The 21300-nt window shown below is 35.1% G+C and overlaps 1 protein-coding gene across 1 annotated transcript in view; it reads right to left on the reverse strand.

Moving 5' to 3' along the window:
- Mpi (mannose phosphate isomerase) overlaps positions 1-21300 on the reverse strand; it is a 35032-nt gene that overhangs the window by 4441 nt on the left and 9291 nt on the right. Inside the window, exons 2-4 of the mRNA XM_090167911.1 lie at positions 19624-19751; positions 16911-17111; positions 2577-2718 (exon numbers count right to left, since the gene is read on the reverse strand). Coding sequence (XP_090024037.1) covers positions 2577-2718; positions 16911-17111; positions 19624-19751 — 471 coding nt within the window. The remainder of the gene's footprint in view (positions 1-2576; positions 2719-16910; positions 17112-19623; positions 19752-21300) is intronic.

Here is a 21300-nt window from a genome sequence, read left to right on the forward strand (position 1 = left end):
GTGAGATTAAAAAATATCAGCAACGGATTCGGAGCAAATCTCAAGGAGTAAAATGGAAAATGCTATAAATGTATGGAGTCTAGACCACGTCAACAACGATTATACTTCAGCGTAGTCTAAGTATTTATATACTTCAGGTTAGTCTAAGTATATATGATGTTCATATTTTTAATCCATGAATATTATTAGTTATCTGCATCCTGTATTTCTTATACAACAACATCAACTGACAAACACAACACATTGTATGCTTTAAGACGTTACTTTTAAATATCAATGTTCCGTCTGATCAGAAACGGAAATAGATGATGGTTCAAAAAATTTTAAAATATAATTGAACAATTGTAATTCTTGTTCCATAATATGCCAACACCTGCACAACAATTAATAAATAAATTTATCCAGATAAAAGTAAAAATTGTAAAATCTAATTTCTTAAAGCAACTGTCGGCTGCCTTGTTCCCATACCAAAAAAAAAGTTGGATTTTAGTTTGTATACATATTATTAGTTAATATTAACTTGGGTGTTAATTAGGCTCAAGTTGTCAGCATATTTCAAGTTACGAGTTAAAAGGGGTGATAATTAAGTTGTTATTTAGTTGGTAGGAAAATACTTCTTTTTTAAAGTTGTGAATTAGTTGGTTTTTAGTAGCCAGAAAATTACACATTATTTTTGAGTTGGTTTTAAGTAGTTAAATGTAAGGGGTTGATTCTGGCCTAGTTGGAAATAAGTTGGTTATTAAAGATGATTCAAATTATTTTTAAGTATGAATTTTTCCCAAATACAAACTTAAAACCAAGTTGAAATAATAGTTGTTTTAAGGGGTTATTAGCCAACTTATTTTTTGGTAAGGGTTATTAGAGATGGAAATGAATCCATCATATTCTTTGAAAAAACTAATTTACTAGAGAGCTTGGTGCCATCAAAGGAAACTAAAATTCATAATAGCGAAATAGTAACATTGTCAGAGAGCCATTGTAGAGTATTATGATTAGACAACTTATCCTATATACTTAGTGAACTTTAACCTAAATTATACATCCCATTTAAAATATATTGTTAAAAATTATTATATTTTAAGTTATTGTCAAATTTACAAACGAGCCAATTAACACGAGGGATACTTTTATGTCCCAAATTTTGAGTCAAAATGTAGCTTAAGTATCTTGTTTGATTTCAACGCTAGTCACACCTGTTGAAAAAAGAGCTACTTCACTTTGAGCTCACACTCACAATTGTCAGAGATGGGCACTTTTTTGCCTATCTATCTTTTTACCGCTAAAATAATCTAGATGGCGCCAATATCATATCACGATCAATTTTTTTTAAAACCCCGCAAAGTTTAACTATCATTTTCAAATCAAAGATGAATAACTTTAATTTATCAATTTTTTCCTATAAATTTTTTTAATATGGCGCCACTATCACTATTCCGATCAAATTTTTTAATATAGCACCACTATCACTATCCCGATAAAATTTTCTATCAATACCTCAAAAGGTTTAAATATCAAGTGTATATCAAATATAATTACTTTCTACCCGATCAATTGTAAAAAAAACCCCACAAAGTTTAAAAATCAAATTAAAATCAAATCTTAGTACTTCCTACCTGATGGATTTTTTTACCTTTCAAAATTCTTTAGAAAGCACCACTATCAAATCCCTATCAATTTTTATATCAAACCCTTTAAGTTACACAACAAGTAGTAAGTTATAACTTATGAAAATAATTTTTACCTTTTAAACAAAAATTCTAAATTTGAAACGAGTCAAACGACTTCACAATGGTAGGCTTTAAAATCGCAGTGCGAGCCACGCACCTTAATCCTGCAAATAATATGTATGGTTTGGTTTTATTTACCGCCCCCTAAAGAAATTTCTAGAATTTGTTTACAGTTTACACAAAAGATGCAGAGTTTCGTGGCTCTCGGCTAGCCCCCAAGCCCACGTAATCACTGTAGCTGGCGCCTTTTTTAGCACACGGCCAACTTTAATCTATAGCGCAAGATCAAAGTTGGCTGTGCTTAGGATGAGTTACAATAAAACCTTGAACTTTTTAATGTGTTTCAAAGTAATTTTTTGTAAAAAAAGACTGAGACAGACAGCACCAACAAGACCACGAGCTTATACCCCCTTTTTTGTCAGCCCCCATACTCCTACTCGCATCACGGTGGCGCGTTTGCTAGAGAAGGTGAAAATAAAATTTGTATCTCTTCTCGAATGTCAGTTTGTGGGGGGACGGGGTTGAAATGAAAAACGCGTCAGAAACAAGATGTGCAAATTTATCCTATCTATCATTTACCTCTCAAAATCATTTAGATGGTGCCAATATCACTATCTTGATAAATTTTTTTCAAAATCCTGCAATGTGTAAACATCAATAAAAATCCTTATAATCACAACCAATCAATTTTTATTTGGGTTAAAAATCGTATCAAAATTGATAGAATTATAAGGTATGTGATCAATAAAAGTATCAGATTAAAAAAAGATATGATAGTGCCCATCTTTGCTGACACTTGCTTTAAATTTTTGTTGCTTTTTTAGAGAAAATGTTTATACCTAAACATACCTTTAAAAACATTCTGTAATTCAATGAAAGGTCTAAAGCCACACAAAGCTTGAAATTCTGTCAATGCAATAGCCATTTCTGGTTTATGGTTAGGATCTTTATAAATATTCGGTAGCCTTTTGTGCAATTCTTCTGCATGTTTCTAAAATACAAAAAATTCAGTAAAATTGGGTAAAACAAATTCACTTTTCGGGTGAAGTGTAGTACAGCGGCCTCATCGAATTTGATATTAATTTTGGTTGCGTCTGTTAGACCTTGTCACGTAGATGTCGAGGGTATTTTTTATTTTGGCCGCAAATGATTATTTAATTGTTTAACTTAATTTTTTTAATTTAAAAAATTTCTCATTTTCATTGAATTTAATATTAATTTTGGTTGCGCCTGATAGACCTTGTCACGTAGATGTCGAGGGTAATTTTTATTTTGGCCGCAAATGATTATTTAATTGTTTAACTTAATTTTTTAATTTTAAAAATTTCTCATTTTCATTGAATTTTATATTAATTTTGGTTGCGCCTGATAGACCTTGTCACGTAGATGCCGAGGGTAATTTTTATTTTGGCCGCAAATGATTATTTAATTTTTAATGTAATTTTAAATTTATAATTTTTGGGCATTTGCACGTGTTTTGTTGTACTTATTTCCGTCGTGTGTTCGCCGGCAACACAGTTTCGGTGTCCTAATGAATTCCACGTGACATTGTCACGTAGATGTCGAGGGTAATTTTTATATTGGCCGCAAATGATTATTTAATTGTTTAACTTAATTTTTTAATTTTAAAAATTTCTCATTTTCATTGAATTTTATATTAATTTTGGTTGCGCCTGATAGACCTTGTCACGTAGATGCCGAGGGTAATATAAAATCAGTTACAGTTTTTGTTCATTTTCTCGGTGTTTTCTATTATTGGGCCACTTTGTTTCTGGTTGAGATTAAAAGTATATACTTGATGCGTAAGGCTTGGTACTGCCCTCTAGGTCGCGTTATAGATGGCCCATCGCTTTTTTTAGTATGGGGTTGGGGAGGCGCTGCGCGCCCCCAGCGCTTGAGCGAAGCGAGTGCGCGGCGCCGTCAGGCGCCAATACGGGGAGTTTAGTAACGTCTTTTACGTGTTTTGGAAGTAATTATCTTCGTCGGGTTGTCGCCTACACCACGGCTTGTTACTGTTTGTTTAGGTTTCCACTCTACTAACTTTTTAACATTAAGTTAATTAATTTAATTATCATTTTCGACCCAAAAACAAGTTTCGTAATCAACGCGTCAAGTGCTACATTCTCCGCCACCCAAAAATACAAAAACACGGTAATTTCCTACAATTAGTACATTTTTAACATTAAGTTAATTAATTTAATTATCATTTGCGGCCCAAAAAAATAGTTTCGTAATCTACGCGTCAAGTGCTACATTCTCCACCAAAAAAAAACACGAAATTACATGAGGCCGCTGTAGTGCAATTTTGCCCACTTTTCTGCTATATGTGACTTTTGGATGCCATTTTTCTTTCAAGCAGTTTTAGGTTAGGTAGGGTTGGACGAGTATAGAAGTTTTTCATTCCACACATAACAAGAAACTATCCTACCAGCATAATAATATAAACATAAGTATGACACTGTCAACCCATGCATTTTATGAAATCAATATTGACTATAGCTATTTTGATATTTTGCAGCACCTCACTGAAAATATTTATTCTAATGATAATAATAATAATAATAAAAGCTTTTCATTAAGAGATATCATTTTCAGTGTGATACACTGATTTACAAAAGGGTATCTATTTAAATTTATAAATAGAGTACATACAATCAATATGTGAGATTTATTAAAGGCGTTTAATGTTTGGCAATTTTTAACAGTATTAATTAATTTAGAATTTGCCGCTGGGCTATAAAAATTACTATTTATACCCTGAGTATTGTGATTACTATTATTAATATATATTATTAAATTTCCCTTTTGAAATAATTTCATAACGTAATCCGGTTGATTAGAATTTTTCACTCTAAACATAACTGCAAAAATACTAACGAGTATATTTTATGTTATCCAGTTTAAAACTTCAAGTACATCTTTTGATGGATGATGCTCAGTTACTTTTTGAAACATAATCATAACTAGACGATGTTATAATAGTTGTTATAGTTATATTCTTAAACTATACTTGTCTTAATTAACTATACAAGATTATATTTAATACTGTTACTTTAATAGTATCACATGAATACCTTAATACATGGTATTCTTACATTTTATTCTGGTCTGTCTGCCAGTGCCAGATTTTTTATATATATTGTTTGTTACATCATTTAGCCCCACCTGGTGGCTCCATATACAACAACCTTTTTTTTTTTTTTTTTTTTAACAAGTTAGTAATAGTTAATCAGAGAAACGTTGTGGAGGACGAATAACACGCCCAGAGCGAGTGGAGGTAGTAGGGTTATGGGCAGATTCGATTATTGGAGAACGTTGAACATCAGAATACGCAGGTGATGGGACCCTCCGGTAAGTATGTGTCGTAGGGTGAGGAGAATTACCGGGAACAACAGAATCCAAAGGACGTGTGGGGAAAATGGGTGTATTCCGTGGCAGGACATCATGAGATCGTGGTTGAGGGCGATGATGAAGAGTAAATGGACTAGGAGGAGTTGAAGTAGAAGTGGTGAGAGGTTGGTGTGTCATTGTTGATTGAGTAGTTGATGGTATGGGAGTTGGTGAGCTGTGCGATGACGGTTGAGAGAAAGTTACTGAGGTATTGGTAGTGATGGGTATAGAAGAGGAGGTAGATTGCGTGGAGTCAGAGCTCGTGACGGTATGGTATAGAGTCGGTGAAGAGGGTTTTGGTGGTGAGGATATGGGCGGTGTAGTATGGGTGTCAGGTGTCTTGCGGTAGAAAACACGTGTGAGAGTGGAGCGACTCAGATCCGGACGGAGGAAAATTCGGTTGCGCCGATAAGAGCGGCCTTGAGAATCGGTGACAATATAAGATTGCGGCTCCGGTCCAATCTGTGTTACAATCGCCGGAACCCAAGAACGGTTACCTAATTGTAGCAATACTCTTTGACCATTGGATAAAGGAGCCAAAGGTTTCACACGAGAGTGACGGTCATGATAGGATGTCATAAGTTCTTGTTTGTGCTGTAGTTGTTGACGAGTGGCAAGAGTGGGATAATGTGGATGAAGAATTTCTTTGGTGGTCGTCAATGGTGTCCGAAGTCGACGGCCCATGAGAAGTTCAGCAGGGCTAGACGAATTAATTAATGGAGTGCTCCGATATTCAAGTAGTACGTAGCTCAAGGATTTGCCAGAAGCTTTAGCTTTAATAAGAGCGTTCTTGATCGTCTGGACGGAGCGTTCAGTCAATCCATTTGATTTAGGATAATAGGGACTTGTGGTAATGTGACGTACTCCCCATTGTTTGAGGAAATCTTGAAATTGGGCAGAGGTAAACGGAGGACCATTGTCGGAGATTAACGTAGTTGGGGCGCCATGGCGGGCAAAATGAGGTGTCATAAATGCAATCACATCTTTGGCTGTGGTGTGGTGGAGGTCCTGTGCCTCAATAAATTTAGAAAAGTAATCTACCAGCAAAATCAGGGGTTTGGAGTCGACGTGAAAAAGATCAGTGCCAATAATTTCCCACGGTAGACTTGGTACGGGGTGCGGTTGTAGTGGTTGAGAAGAGTTAGAAACAGAGCGGGATTGACACAGAGAACAAGAGCGGATCATCTGGGTGATATCCATGACCATATTGGGCCAAAACACATTCAGCTTTGCTTTAGCAATACATGCAGAAATACCTTGGTGGGTAACATGAAGTTGCGATAGAACATCATTACGTAGTGTGGGTGGTACTAGTAAAGTTGAGCCTCGATAAAGTAAGTCTTCTGAGATGTGTAGTTCATTTTGGTATTGCCAATATGGGTACAATGCTTTAGGAAGGGATTGTCGAGAAGAGGGCCAACCATCTGCAATGAGTCGACGTAAGGTAACCATGCTTTGATCTTGAAGGAATTCAGACTTAAATGCTTGATATTTGTCATCAGAAAGAGTGGTAAGTGCATGGAGAGCAGTGGTAGGGCCATCTAAATCATCCGATTTAAAAGGGGAGATAGACTGATGAGCCCTTGATAGTGTATCAGCAATGTGAAGAGTAGAACCTGGAACGTACACAAGGTTAATGTCATATCGGGAGAGTCTCAACACTAGGCGTTGAAGTCGAGGAGATAGTAAGTGCAAAGGTTTATGGATTATGGCTAGTAGTGGCTTGTGGTCGGTATGGACAGTGACTTTGGTGGCGGTGATATAGTAACTAAAATGCTCACATGAGTACACGATGGCCAGAAGTTCCTTTTCTATATGTGCATATCTGGATTGAGTGGTGGTCCATGATATGGAAGTATATTCCACTGGATGACTATCTTGAAGCAAGACGGCTCCGGCACCGGTTGGGCTAGCATCAACAGATATAATGATTGGTACAGTGGGTTGAAAAAAGGCAAGGACTGGAGAGGTAGTTAACCGGTGTTTGAGTGTGTCAAAATGCGCTTGATAGGTATCATTCCACGTAAAGGTAGAGTCCTTCTTTAGAAGCTGACGTAATGTAGAGGTATGGTGCGCCGCATCGGGAATGTAACGCACAAGATAATTAATCATTCCCAGGAATCTCTGAAGGGCTTTCCTGTCAACTGGAGGAGGCATAGAGGTAATTGCAATTATCTTTTTATTGTCAATGGTGACACCAGAAGGTGTAATTTCATTACCTAAATATGTGATCTTTGTAACCGCCAGTTGCATCTTACGAGTAGAGAAAGTAAGGTTTTTATCTTTTGCAGTATTGAGGACATCAAGAAGGTCTTGTTTATGGTCATCAAGTGTAGAGGAGGGGATGAGGAAATCGTCAGTAGAAATATGGAGATTGGGAAAAAGAGAAGGAGGAAAAAGTTCTTTCATAGTGCGTTGAAAAATTTCCGAAGCGGTAGTGATTCCATAGGGTAGTCGTAGAAATTTGTACAGGCCGAAAGGGGTGGCAAAAGTGCATAGATTCGAGCTTTTATCAGTCAATCGTATTTGCCAGAAAGCACTTTTTGCGTCTAAAACGGTGAATACTGTGGACCCATGTAACTGGGCATAAATTTCCTGGTTGGTGGGCATAGGGTAATATTCCCGTTTAATGGCCCCATTTAATTTGCGCGGATCAAGACATATCCTGAGAGAGCCATCAGGTTTGGTAACAATCACCATGGGATGCACCCATTCCGATGGTCCAGAGACAGGGGTGATAATATCAGCTTCGACCATCTTGTGAAGTTCTGCTCGGACCTTAGCAGAGAGTGCGTGAGGAAGTTTTCTTGCAGAAGAAATACTTGGTATTGCATCGGATCGGAGTTTTATGTCATGGAGACCAGGAAGGGCTCCGATTGTGTCGAATATTGGGTGGTATTGTTCAATTATTTCGGTAGGAGAGATATGAGTGAGGTCAACACTTGGCAATTGTCGGGAAGAACGAGATAGTGTAGAAGCAGGTTCCAGAGAGTAGGAATATTTGGTTTGCGAATCCATCAAAGAATTGTTTAAACGTTTGATATAGCCATATGTGATGGAAGCCAATGCTCCAAGAATAGGCTGGGAGGAGCAAGTGGTTATGTAAAAATCACAGTCGGCTTGGTATGTTTTGGAAGCACATGGAATAGTGACAATGCCCAATATTGGAACGGTATGTCCAGAATAAGCGAGGACACGATGAGTCGGTTGTTTAAGTGGTGGTTGAGTTGGAAAAGAACGGTAGATGTATTCAGGTAGAAGGTTAATCTGGGAGCCCGTATCCAGTTTGAGGGTTATTAGTTGGTTATAAATATAAAGTCTGTCCAGCATGAGGTGGGAAATAGAGATATCGTGAGGAAAGGAGTTGAGTCTGTTTGGAGTATTGACTTCATTTAGTTCAAGAGTAAGACTGTGTAGGTGAAAGTCATCAAAATCTTCTTCTAGAAGGTCTTGGTCAGATTGATCACAATCAAAATAATAAGATTCGTTAGGGTGTCCATAAGAGGTTGAAAGATCTTGTGGATTGGAAGTGTCAGTATCAAGAGAAAATGCTTCGCACTTACTCGCCCAATGTCCAAATGAACCACAGCGTAGACAACGAGACTTCTTTGCACGACATTCGTTTGGTAGGTGTGATTTTCCGCAATTATGACATGATTTAGTTTGACGAGATTGAGGTTGGTGTTGGTAAAGTGGAAGACGGGAATGAGCTGGTGGAGGATTTACAGTTCCCGAGTATTGTCGTGGGGAGATATTGCGAGTAAAGGGTGTTCCATAAGAAGGACGTTGGTGCGATATTTGTGATGAGGATCGTCGATTGCTTTGAGGACGAAAGGAGGAAGAGTTGTTATATGGTGTGGAAGGACGAGTGTTGTAGTTAAAACGAAGTGCATTAACCTGAGACTCATCAGAAGTAGAGGTAGTTGGAGGAGAAGTGACCATAGCGGATGCCTGATTTGTTGCCATTTCTTCCGAAAGGCAGAGTAGGGTTGCAGCGTCAAGTGATAAGTTAGGTTTGGCCAAGAGATCTTTGCGAAGCTTGTCATTTTTAATGCCACAAACAATCATAAGGCATACAAGGGAGTCATTCAAAGTTCCAAAATCACAGTCTTGAGCTTTAGTTTTCAGATCAAGTATGAAATCAGTGAAAGACTGAGAAGCAGTTTGTCTTGCAGTAAGGAAAATATAGCGAAGGTACAGTAAATTTTTCTGTGGAGCGTACAAAGTATCAAAGGCTGTAAGTATAACTTGTACAGTGCGATCATTTCCGGTTTCAGGAATGGTAAGTGTTTTATATATTTTCTGACCAGCTGGACCCAGTACGTGGAGAAAATGAGCAACTTGAACATCAATGGGATCTTTATTAAGTTTCATAGCAGTATAATATATGTTGAAACTGCATTTATAATCTTCCCAAGCTGTAGCAGGGTCTGCACCCGGTTTGAAATGATCAAGACCCCTAATGGAGGTAGTTGTTGAATGTGATTGCGACATAATAACAATGGGAATTTTACGCGGGAAACAAGGCTTAAGGTGATAAGGTCTTAATACTTCCAATTGGCGTTCGAAAAATGGTTCTTCGCAGCTGCCACCATGTTATAATAGTTGTTATAGTTATATTCTTAAACTATACTTGTCTTAATTAACTATACAAGATTATATTTAATACTGTTACTTTAATAGTATCACATGAATACCTTAATACATGGTATTCTTACATTTTATTCTGGTCTGTCTGCCAGTGCCAGATTTTTTATATATATTGTTTGTTACATCATTTAGCCCCACCTGGTGGCTCCATATACAACAGACGAGAGTTATTTAATGTGATTGATGTTTGCCGAAAAATAAAAAGCTATTCCGTATATTATCTCTACCATGGGTCTTTCGAAATACTGATATTCTTCCTAAGAAAAATACTTATGGTCCATCATTTACTCAAAAGTTATTTAAAAATACAGGAAAGGGAGGGGAACCGAAAAACTTAAAGCGTAAAAACCTTAAGAATAATCATCAGCACTTGTCTAGATCTACCTTCTAGAAAGAATCTGGGAGAGATGCCAATAACCGATAGAATAGCGTCCTGTAAGTTGACAATTCCTTAAGATTCATACGACTATTTTATAGGAAATTGCTCTACCAAATCTAGTGAGAACTTTATGGCAGAGTATATTTTAGCTAAAGGAATTGATGTAAATGTAATCAGATTAACAAAAAAATCTCAAGACTCGGTCGGCAGCCACTCTAAGAAGTTATACCTTAAACTCTTCATCAGATTCTGATATTGTGTTGGCATGTCAAAATTGTCCGATAGGCATATCATGTCATAGGCTTGGTTCTAGTCTTAAGGGAAACCAAAAGATTTGGGGTACTAACCATGATGAAGATGGGCTAAAGCTATCTCTTTCCCCAAATTTAAAGTATCATCTTTCAAATTGTCCAAAAACTTTAACTATCCAGGAAATTATCAATCATTTGTTAGACATAGGAGTTGATAAAGACTATATAACGTTGTCAAAACCAGAACAGATAAATAATTGGAAACTGACATTTATCATCGAGTCTATAATAAATCAGAATGATGAAATTTTAGATCACGAAAACTGGCCTTACCCATATAAAATTCGACGTTATCGTGAAATTAGGAAGCCTTCATTAGCTACGGATGAAGTCTGACTGTACAGCAAGTAACAACATCATTATGCTCAACTTCATCTAAAAAAATCAGTCCTAATAAAGTAATTACATCAGCTAATAACTCATCATTAGGCACCTGGGGCTTTATTAAAGTTTCTCGAAACTCGTCAAAAGGTCTTCCAATTGGGCATTTAAATGTCTGTATGTTAATTCCTTATCTTACTGAAGCTGAACTATTGTTGAATAAACATAAACTTGATATTTTATGCATTTCTGAAACTCGTCTATGTAATCTTTATCCAGACTCCCTATTCAAAATTTCAGGATTTGGTGCAATTCAAAATGATAGGGTCTCGGCTCATAGAGGCGAGGGTCTCGGCTCATAGAGGCGGGGGTATCCTCATTTATTACAATCTTGATCTGCCTTTATCGGTCTAGGACCAAAATGAGGACGAAGATTGTGATTGCTTTTAAAGGCTCTGCTAAATTTTATATTGGTTGCTAATTCTATCGTAGTGTTATCGATATTTCAGACAGACATCATAGTCAAATCTCATAAGCTCCCCTCTATTTCTTTGCCTATTTTCTTGTTTCTCTCGCTAGGGGTGAAAACCCAGTTTAGACTACCTCGGGTTGGTATTAACGACGACGGGGTCTTCTCTTGCGTACCGTCGGCCTAAACGTAACATGTACCCTTTTGATTAAACATTAAACCTTTTGGCAAAATTGCACTACAGCGGCCTCATGTAATTTCGTGTTTTTTTTTTGGTGGAGAATGTAGCACTTGACGCGTAGATTACGAAACTAATTTTTTTTGGGGCCGCAAATGATAATTAAATTAATTAACTTAATGTTAAAAATGTACTAATTTTAGGGAATTACCGTGTTTTTGTATTTGTGGGTGGCGGAGAATGTAGCACTTGACGCGTAGATTACGAAACTAATTTTTTTGGGCCGCAAATGATAATTAAATTAATTAACTTAATGTTAAAATGTACTAATTTTAGGGAATTACCGTGTTTTTGTATTTTTGGGTGGCGGAGAATGTAGCACTTGACGCGTAGATTACGAAACTAATTTTTTGGGCCGCAAATGATAATTAAATTAATTAACTTAATGTTAAAAATGTACTAATTTTAGGGAATTACCGTGGTTTTGTATTTGTGGGTGGCGGAGAATGTAGCACTTGACGCGTAGATTACGAAACTAATTTTTTTGGGCCGCAAATGATAATTAAATTAATTAACTTAATGTTAAAATGTACTAATTTTAGGGAATTACCGTGTTTTTGTATTTTTGGGTGGCGGAGAATGTAGCACTTGACGCGTAGATTACGAAACTAATTTTTTGGGCCGCAAATGATAATTAAATTAATTAACTTAATGTTAAAAATGTACTAATTTTAGGGAATTACCGTGGTTTTGTATTTTTGGGTGGCGGAGAATGTAGCACTTGACGCGTGACGCGCAGATTACGAAACTAATTTTTTTTGGGCCGCAAATGATAATTAAATTAACTTAATGTTAAAAATGTACTAATTTTAGGGAATTACCGTGTTTTTGTATTTGTGGGTGGCGGAGAATGTAGCACTTGACGCGTAGATTACGAAACTAATTTTTTGGGCCGCAAATGATGATTAAATTAATTAACTTAATGTTAAAATGTACTAATTTTAGGGAATTACCGTGTTTTTGTATTTTTGGGTGGCGGAGAATGTAGCACTTGACGCGTAGATTACGAAACTAATTTTTTGGGCCGCAAATGATAATTAAATTAATTAACTTAATGTTAAAAATGTACTAATTTTAGGGAATTACCGTGGTTTTGTATTTTTGGGTGGCGGAGAATGTAGCACTTGACGCGTGACGCGCAGATTACGAAACTAATTTTTTTTGGGCCGCAAATGATAATTAAATTAACTTAATGTTAAAAATGTACTAATTTTAGGGAATTACCGTGTTTTTGTATTTGTGGGTGGCGGAGAATGTAGCACTTGACGCGTAGATTACGAAACTAATTTTTTGGGCCGCAAATGATGATTAAATTAATTAACTTAATGTTAAAATGTACTAATTTTAGGGAATTACCGTGTTTTTGTATTTTTGGGTGGCGGAGAATGTAGCACTTGACGCGTAGATTACGAAACTAATTTTTTGGGCCGCAAATGATAATTAAATTAATTAACTTAATGTTAAAAATGTACTAATTTTAGGGAATTACCGTGGTTTTGTATTTTTGGGTGGCGGAGAATGTAGCACTTGACGCGTGACGCGCAGATTACGAAACAATTTTTTTGGGCCGCAAATGATAATTAAATTAATTAACTTAATGTTAAAAATGTACTAATTTTAGGGAATTACCGTGGTTTTGTATTTTTGGGTGGCGGAGAATGTAGCACTTGACGCGTGACGCGCAGATTACGAAACTAATTTTTTTTGGGCCGCAAATGATAATTAAATTAACTTAATGTTAAAAATGTACTAATTTTAGGGAATTACCGTGTTTTTGTATTTGTGGGTGGCGGAGAATGTAGCACTTGACGCGTAGATTACGAAACTAATTTTTTGGGCCGCAAATGATGATTAAATTAATTAACTTAATGTTAAAATGTACTAATTTTAGGGAATTACCGTGTTTTTGTATTTTTGGGTGGCGGAGAATGTAGCACTTGACGCGTAGATTACGAAACTAATTTTTTGGGCCGCAAATGATAATTAAATTAATTAACTTAATGTTAAAAATGTACTAATTTTAGGGAATTACCGTGGTTTTGTATTTTTGGGTGGCGGAGAATGTAGCACTTGACGCGTGACGCGCAGATTACGAAACAATTTTTTTGGGCCGCAAATGATAATTAAATTAATTAACTTAATGTTAAAAATGTACTAATTGTAGGAAATTACCGTGTTTTTGTATTTTTGGGTGGCGGAGAATGTAGCACTTGACGCGTTGATTACGAAACTTTTGTTTTTGGGTTGAAAATGATAATTAAATTAATTAACTTAATGTTAAAAAGTTAGTAGAGTGGAAACCTAAACAAACAGTAACAAGCCGTGGTGTAGGCGACAACCCGACGAAGATAATTACTTCCAAAACACGTAAAAGACGTTACTAAACTCCCCGTATTGGCGACTGACGGCGCCGCGCACTCACTTCGCTCAAGCGCTGGGGGCGCGCAGCGCCTCCCCAACCCCATACTAAAAAAAGCGATGGGCCATCTATAACGCGACCTAGAGGACAGTACCAAGCCTTACGCATCAAGTATATACTTTTAATCTCAACCAGAAACAAAGTGGCCCAATAATAGAAAACACCGAGAAAATGAACAAAAACTGTAAAAGATTTGATTAAGTACGGGAATATCACTTTGTGGCCCAAAAATACAAAACACCGAGAAAATGAACAAAAACTGTAACTGATTTTATACAAAAAGGGAATATCACGTGGAATTCATTAGGACACCGAAACTGTGTTGCCGGCGAACACACGACGGAAATAAGTACAACAAAACACGTGCAAATGCCCAAAAATTAGAAATTTAAAATTACATTAAAAAATTAAATAATCATTTGCGGCCAAAATAAAAATTACCCTCGGCATCTACGTGACAAGGTCTATCAGGCGCAACCAAAATTAATATAAAATTCAATGAAAATGAGAAATTTTTAAAATTAAAAAAATTAAGTTAAACAATTAAATAATCATTTGCGGCCAAAATAAAAATTACCCTCGACATCTCCGTGACAATGTCTATCAGGCGCAACCAAAATTAATATAAAATTCAATGAAAATGATAAATTTTTAAAATTAAAAAAATTAAGTTAAACAATTAAATAATCATTTGCGGCCAAAATAAAAAATACCCTCGACATCTACGTGACAAGGTCTATCAGGCGCAACTAAAATTAATATCAAATTCGATGAGGCCGCTGTACTACACTTCACCCAACCTGTTTATTCACCTTAAATGAATTATTATTTTGACCAAAACACGAAATATAAAACTCAGTTAACAATAGCCCAAGCAGTGACTTTAAATAATGGCTAATTTAAAAAATATTATTGATCAGATTTTTGAAACAAACTCTGAGCTGATTCTTCTGGGTGATTTCAATTGTAATCTCCTAACCAAAACTCTCTCTTGCTACAAAGATATTACTGAAGATTTGAATCAGCTCATTTCAACTGTTACTAGACCCAAATCTGGTACGCTTATTGATCATATCTACAGGTCTCATCCAATGTATATTTTGCTCACTGAAAATCATAATATAGGTTTTCTGATCATAATTTGATCTTCTGCGTGAGAAAACGCAAATGTTCTAAATCAGAAACTCACTTTGTAACTACAAGAAACTATCACAAATTCAAGCTTTCTCACTTAAAAAAAAATTATCTCCAAGAATATTTTTAAAAATGATTTACTTGCTTATAACGATGTTTCAGATTCCTCCTGTTAGAAGCTTTGCTGGAGTATTTTAAAAGCTCTAGATACCCTTGCCCCTACTGTCAAAAGCCCTCAGGGCAGTATACTTGGATCGTTTTTTTTTAATATACATAAATGACTTTTCTTCTGCTTTGAAGTATACTAAACCATATTAATTCCCTGACGACATGGCAATGCTTACTGGAAACGAAAACCCCAAAGTGGTTGTACATATATAAACTTGATGAAGAATTTAGAAACTATAAAAAATGGTTTGAAGACATTGACATGTCAATAAATGCCTGAGGATCTGAATTCATTCTATTTGGGTCAAAAAGTAAATTGACCCAAGTTTAAAACATTATCAAATTATCAACATCCAAGATTAAACGAGTAACCGAAGTAAAGTATCTAGGCTTTATTCTGGATGAAACTCTATCATGGAAACCACACATTGAAAATACTATAAACAAAATAAAATCTTGAATTTGTATCCTGCGCATTGTTAGAAATATTTTCCCGAATAATATTCTCTTAATGAGGCATAAAGCCGCAGTGCTTCCTCTATTCGACTATGGTGATATTTTATATGATATTTTGTATCATGAAAGTCTAACACAACTGCAAGTGCTTCAAAATACGATGGGTATACCTAATCTTAGAAGTGAAAAGGAGTACGTCAACTAAATTTGTTCATACAAAATTGTCAATTACTTTGCTGGAAACTAAAAGAAGAATTCATATGGCCTCTTTCGTATTTAAATCGTACCATGAAATGTACCCCTCTTATATCAATGATATAATTAATAAAAGTCAGCTAGTACTGTCCATTCTTATAATACCAAAGTTTACAATAGAAATATTTTTATTCATGGTCAAACTTCAAATATTAGTAAAAATAGTATAGTTTATCGTGTCTCTACTTTAAGGAAAGCCCTTCCAGCAAACCTAAAAAATATGTCTGGAATTTTTTTTTTACTTTTTAAAAGTAATTGGAAGATATCTATTAATCATTGTTACCATTGTTTCTCTTTTGTTATTTATTTATTTATTTATTTATTTATTTTAATTTAACTTGAGGACCAATATAAAAAAAATCTGAAAAAAGCTAATGTTGATATCCTAAATAAAGATGCTATTATTATTATTATTATTAAAATTGGTAAAAATAAAGACTTTTACAAAAAATTTAGTTTTTGTATTCAAAGATCTCTGTAGTGGTCTTATAACCATTGCTGTGACTTAACCTTTTTAATAACATTGTCAATATGCTCATTCCAGGAAAGCTTATCGTCTATCATGACCCCAAGATATTTGAAAGATCATGGAAATCGTTTTTTAAACAGGGAGATATGATCATAAATTTGGACTTTTTTCATTTCATACTAAATTTCGATTCAATAAAAAATTTAATACTTATATTCATTATGTTACTCCTTAACCACCGGGTTTAAAATACAGATCGAGGGGCTGACCACAATCCGTAATCGGTGTACAAGCCTGTAGTTTTGACTGTACTAAATGTATTACGTGTTCACTGTAATCGGTGGTTAGCCCCTAGATACAAACCCTTTTTGAATCATTGAATTATTAACATTAATATAATATGGATCTTGATTTTTATTTTAATATATACATTTTTAAATCACCAAACTATTGTTATCAACTTGAAATTTCTTATTCAGATTTCCTTCATAAGCCCACAACTTCAAACACAAATAATCACTTACTTTATTTGGATGGGCCTGAATGGACAGTGCTTTGTTAACGGAAAGTACTTTCAAAAGAAAGGGTAATTCGTTTGATGTTGAATTGATACTAATGGCTCCTTTGTGGTCTTTGAGCCAATTTTCTAGTGTACTACCATCATAACTTTCAAGCTGAGGACATTTAATAATAGCTGGTCCAGAAGGGTGTGTTCCCATCCACAGCTAAAAATTGAATGGATATATAAGTGGCACTGCTACATATATAATTATGTCTGATAAGTTATATATTTTCTGCTTCAGAAAATTGAAATAGGTTGTAAAGCTACCGATCTGATGTATGCAAAATCGTAAATTTTATCATATGACTATCAAAAGGCCCCCTAAGTTTGAAATGAATGGGATTATAACGATAGGCTCTTCGTAGATGGCAAGAGGTAGTATAGGTGGCCAGGTACATGTGAGGGATTCGGAGGATTTATTCTTTTTCTCAGCCAACTTCATGGAATATATTTTTCACTATCAATTGCCTAATTAAATTCATAGTAAATGGCTTTGATTTAAAAATTTCACTAAAAATCTAAAAAAACATTAATGGATTTCGGGAAATATTTAGTGTAAGCCTATGGTTTAAAAAGCTAGGCAAAGAGTGTTTGGTGAGTAGTTACGAACTTACAATGGATAGAGCCTTCTCTAGGTATTTTTGCGCTAACACGAAGAAATGAGAAGTGCTTTGACGAGGCTTAAACAATTATGATAAAAAGCTCATAGTTTGTGATTTGAATTTCGTTGTCATGTACCCTATTGTAGTAAAAATACTAGCCCTCCACCTAGGTTAACATTAGGCTCGTGCGACTCTTTTCAATTAAGTAATATTTCTATTGATTTAATAGATAGTCTTAAGCCCATTTCAAGCCATTGAATTTACTCTCTCGTATTACCATGTGTGTCCTTTATGCAGTCGAAGTAGCCGTACATGGTAGACCTACATCTACTATCTAATGGGCTTATTTTGCTTAGAGATCTCAACAAAAACAGTTTTAACAATGGTACTACTTTGTCTATGGAAATTAAATAAAAAACAGTGTTGGGAATTTAGTCAGGATAGAATAGAGTTGGAAAAAAGCTAAATATATATTGGGATTTTGGGACCAATGCATCTGGAGGAGCGACACATAATTAAACAAAAATTTACATTATATAGTTTTAAATATATTTTAACGAATTGAAGTTTTTTTAAATAACATTGAAGCAAATATCACATTACTTCGAAATATAGAAATTCTAAGTTTGCCAACTTTAAGATTGAAATGTCTAGTTTGCCACCTCCAGAAAAAAGTTAGTGGGGACGGATCCACCCCTGCCCCCCCCCCCCATGGCTCCCCCCCCCCCCCCGAAGCTAGTACAACCCAATTGTTAGATTCTTAATCTACAACTAATTTTAACACTGAACCATTTTTTAAAGTCCAATATGTTACTGTAAGACAGATTTAAACTTAAATTCTTTGAAAACATGGTCTGAGGGAAAAATATACAGTAAAAGTGCTATTGCTTTGATATTTTCCAAATTAGTTAAAGGGCAATGCAAGTGGCCATGCAGGGGGGTAAATTATCTTATAGATAAAAAGAATGACTGGGCATGCGCTATATGCCATATAGCCTTTCCCTCTGTAAAAAAAGCAGAACCATATTTGGTGAATTTATTTTGCATAAATGCGCCTCTCGCGGTTATTACGCCATAGTTCCATGCTTAAGCGATAGGAAAATCCATGCATTCCGAGCAAAGTGAAGTTTTCGAGGTTACCAACAAATCGTATCCTTTAAACAAAAAAAAAATAATAAAACAAAGATAAAGATTCTGTCGGGGTATATTGATTTGGAAATTGTTAAGGGATATAGGGGTAAATCTATACTACATAGGGCCAAGTGTGTGAGGCTAGTGGCAGAGATATACCGCGACCAAGGCCTAATGTTTCAAAAACATTGTTAAATCGAATATATCAACGTCAAACTCTCGGAAACTAACTCAAGTTCTTTTCTCCATAATAAATAAATTAAACTAAGCCTAAAGTCCTCGGTTTGTTGCACCACATGGCTACACCAAGGAGAAAAAGGCTTCCGCGCTGTCTAAAATCCTCCTTGGAAAACCAACTTACGACTTGTAGAAAAAAACATAGTTCCAAATCAAACGCCCCCCTACATGGCCACTTGCGTTGTCTTTTAAAAGTAAAAGTTAAGTTTAAGTAAAGAGCAAGATCATTTTAAATTATCCAAGAGAAAATAAATCAGGGTTTGTTAAACCCAGTGTCTGCAGAAGAAAATAGGGGAAGTACGTATCTGTTGCTTTGAGCCGTAGAAGTCGTCGTGTGACCCACAAAAATGCCTTTTTACGCATAATAAACCAAACTGAAAAAGTAGTTCCACTTTCGTTTTGATTCAACACGGTTATAAACGACGAAAGCAAATACGCCTTAGCTCAATTAGCAGAGAATGAGAAGGACAATATGTTACAATTGTTCAATTTAAGAAAAATTTATTTCATGCCAAACCGTTTCTGCGCGAAAATTCGTGAAAAGTGACGCCTTTCCAAAGCTGACTAGCAGCGTACTTCCCCCTATTTTCTTCTGGTGTCTGGTAATAAATCCAGTGTCCGGTAAGTCTATTTTCCTCTGGATGCAACGAAGCCTCAGACATTTCATATATTTGCAAATATAACTTCCTGGTAAAACAATTATACCTCTGCATAAGAACTTTTAGATTCCACTTCATAACCTTCACATCCAGCTCTTTTCAGCTGTGCAACTAGACTTTCTTCTCCAATTTTTCCCCAGGCATAAGATTGTACAGCTCCATGAATTGGGAACACTGTATGAAGGTAGAGTAAATATGTAAACCAAAAAAGTACAAAAATCAAAATTACACTAACCATATAATAATAATAATAGAAAGTAGGGATGCACCGATATATCGTCCTCTTTTTCTAATATCAGTACCGGCTTAAGCGAAGCCAAAATTGGCCGATACTGGTATTAGAAAAATATTTTCAGAAAATTCTCGATTAACTAATGATAATATTTTATTTGATTGGCCGCGCAACGTATGCCAGACTTCAGAAGCTAGATCAAATAAAAAACAACGATATGCTCTTGCAAACTTTTTTTCATTAAAAATGAGAATAAAATGGTATGACAATATACTGAACTGTCTTTTACAATGATTTTATCATTACACTACTGTTATGATAGATAACTTTGTTAAAGCCGGATTTATTTATTTATATCAGCCAAGAATAGCCGATATATCAGCTGTACCCATATCCGTGCATCCCTAGTAGAAAGAAAATAACTAGTTAAATAGCAGTCATTCTTTCAATAACCTCATAAAAATTTTGGTTTAACCAATATACTAATTTACAGAGGAAAATGCACATTTTCCACTGACGCAGGATTGCTAATCTAAAGTCTACATAATGAATAATATAACATCAGCAGGAAAAATAAAAAATTTATAGTCATTTTATAGGAGTAATTTTTAGGAAAATATAGGATATTATAAGAATATTCTGTTCAGCGAATTTAAAAGAAATTATAGGAATAATATGAACAAAGATAAAAAAAATGCTTTGGTTGAGTAGTAATATTACATCACAGACTTTATATATGACTATGTATCAAGGTAATATTTTCATCTTAAAACCACTACCAGCCATAAGAGCCAATGCTTTAGTACAAGGCTGGCTGTTTTTGAGTGGCTTCTATCAAACTCATTGAAATGATTCTAAACTATAGTTTTATTTTAAACTGATAAATTTAAAGTGCAAATAAGTATATTAAAATTTTAATTATGTCTGACTGTTGGAGATAATGCGATGAGGACTCTCGACCCGAAATGCATTTACCCTGATAGATTATCGGGAAACGTCTTTTTTACTAAATAACCCGACAATAATGTTTTTATTAATGCGTATATAATAACTGCTTTATTATTGTAACTTGTCTCATTAGCTTCGCTCATTTCGGTAGTACAGTTCTAACTTTAACATCATCTTGTAACTCTGTATATATATGTAAATAAACCAGTTCTCGTAATTTTATCCTCGTCGTCATCCTTTCGGGAGCTTTACTGTTTGCCGTTGAGCAATTACTTCAACACTGACAATGATGGTGAACCAATATGTGTTAATGGATGCAGTAATCCTCGGGAAAACAACATTGTGAGATGTGATATAATTCTAAAAGATTTTCATATGACGTGTGTAAATATTACATTAAAACAATTAAGCCAGTCGTTTTTATTATTGTGAATTTTGTAGAAAACGTCTTCTAAACTCTTACTCTTGCAAAGGCCCAGTCCAAACAGAAACTTATAAAATAGAATTGATCGAAATCAAAAGACAACTTGCTACAGTCAAATT

This window comes from Leiobunum rupestre, chromosome 3, assembly GCF_980474605.1.
Source record: "Leiobunum rupestre chromosome 3, qqLeiRupe1.1.hap1, whole genome shotgun sequence".
Taxonomy (NCBI): domain Eukaryota; kingdom Metazoa; phylum Arthropoda; class Arachnida; order Opiliones; family Sclerosomatidae; genus Leiobunum; species Leiobunum rupestre.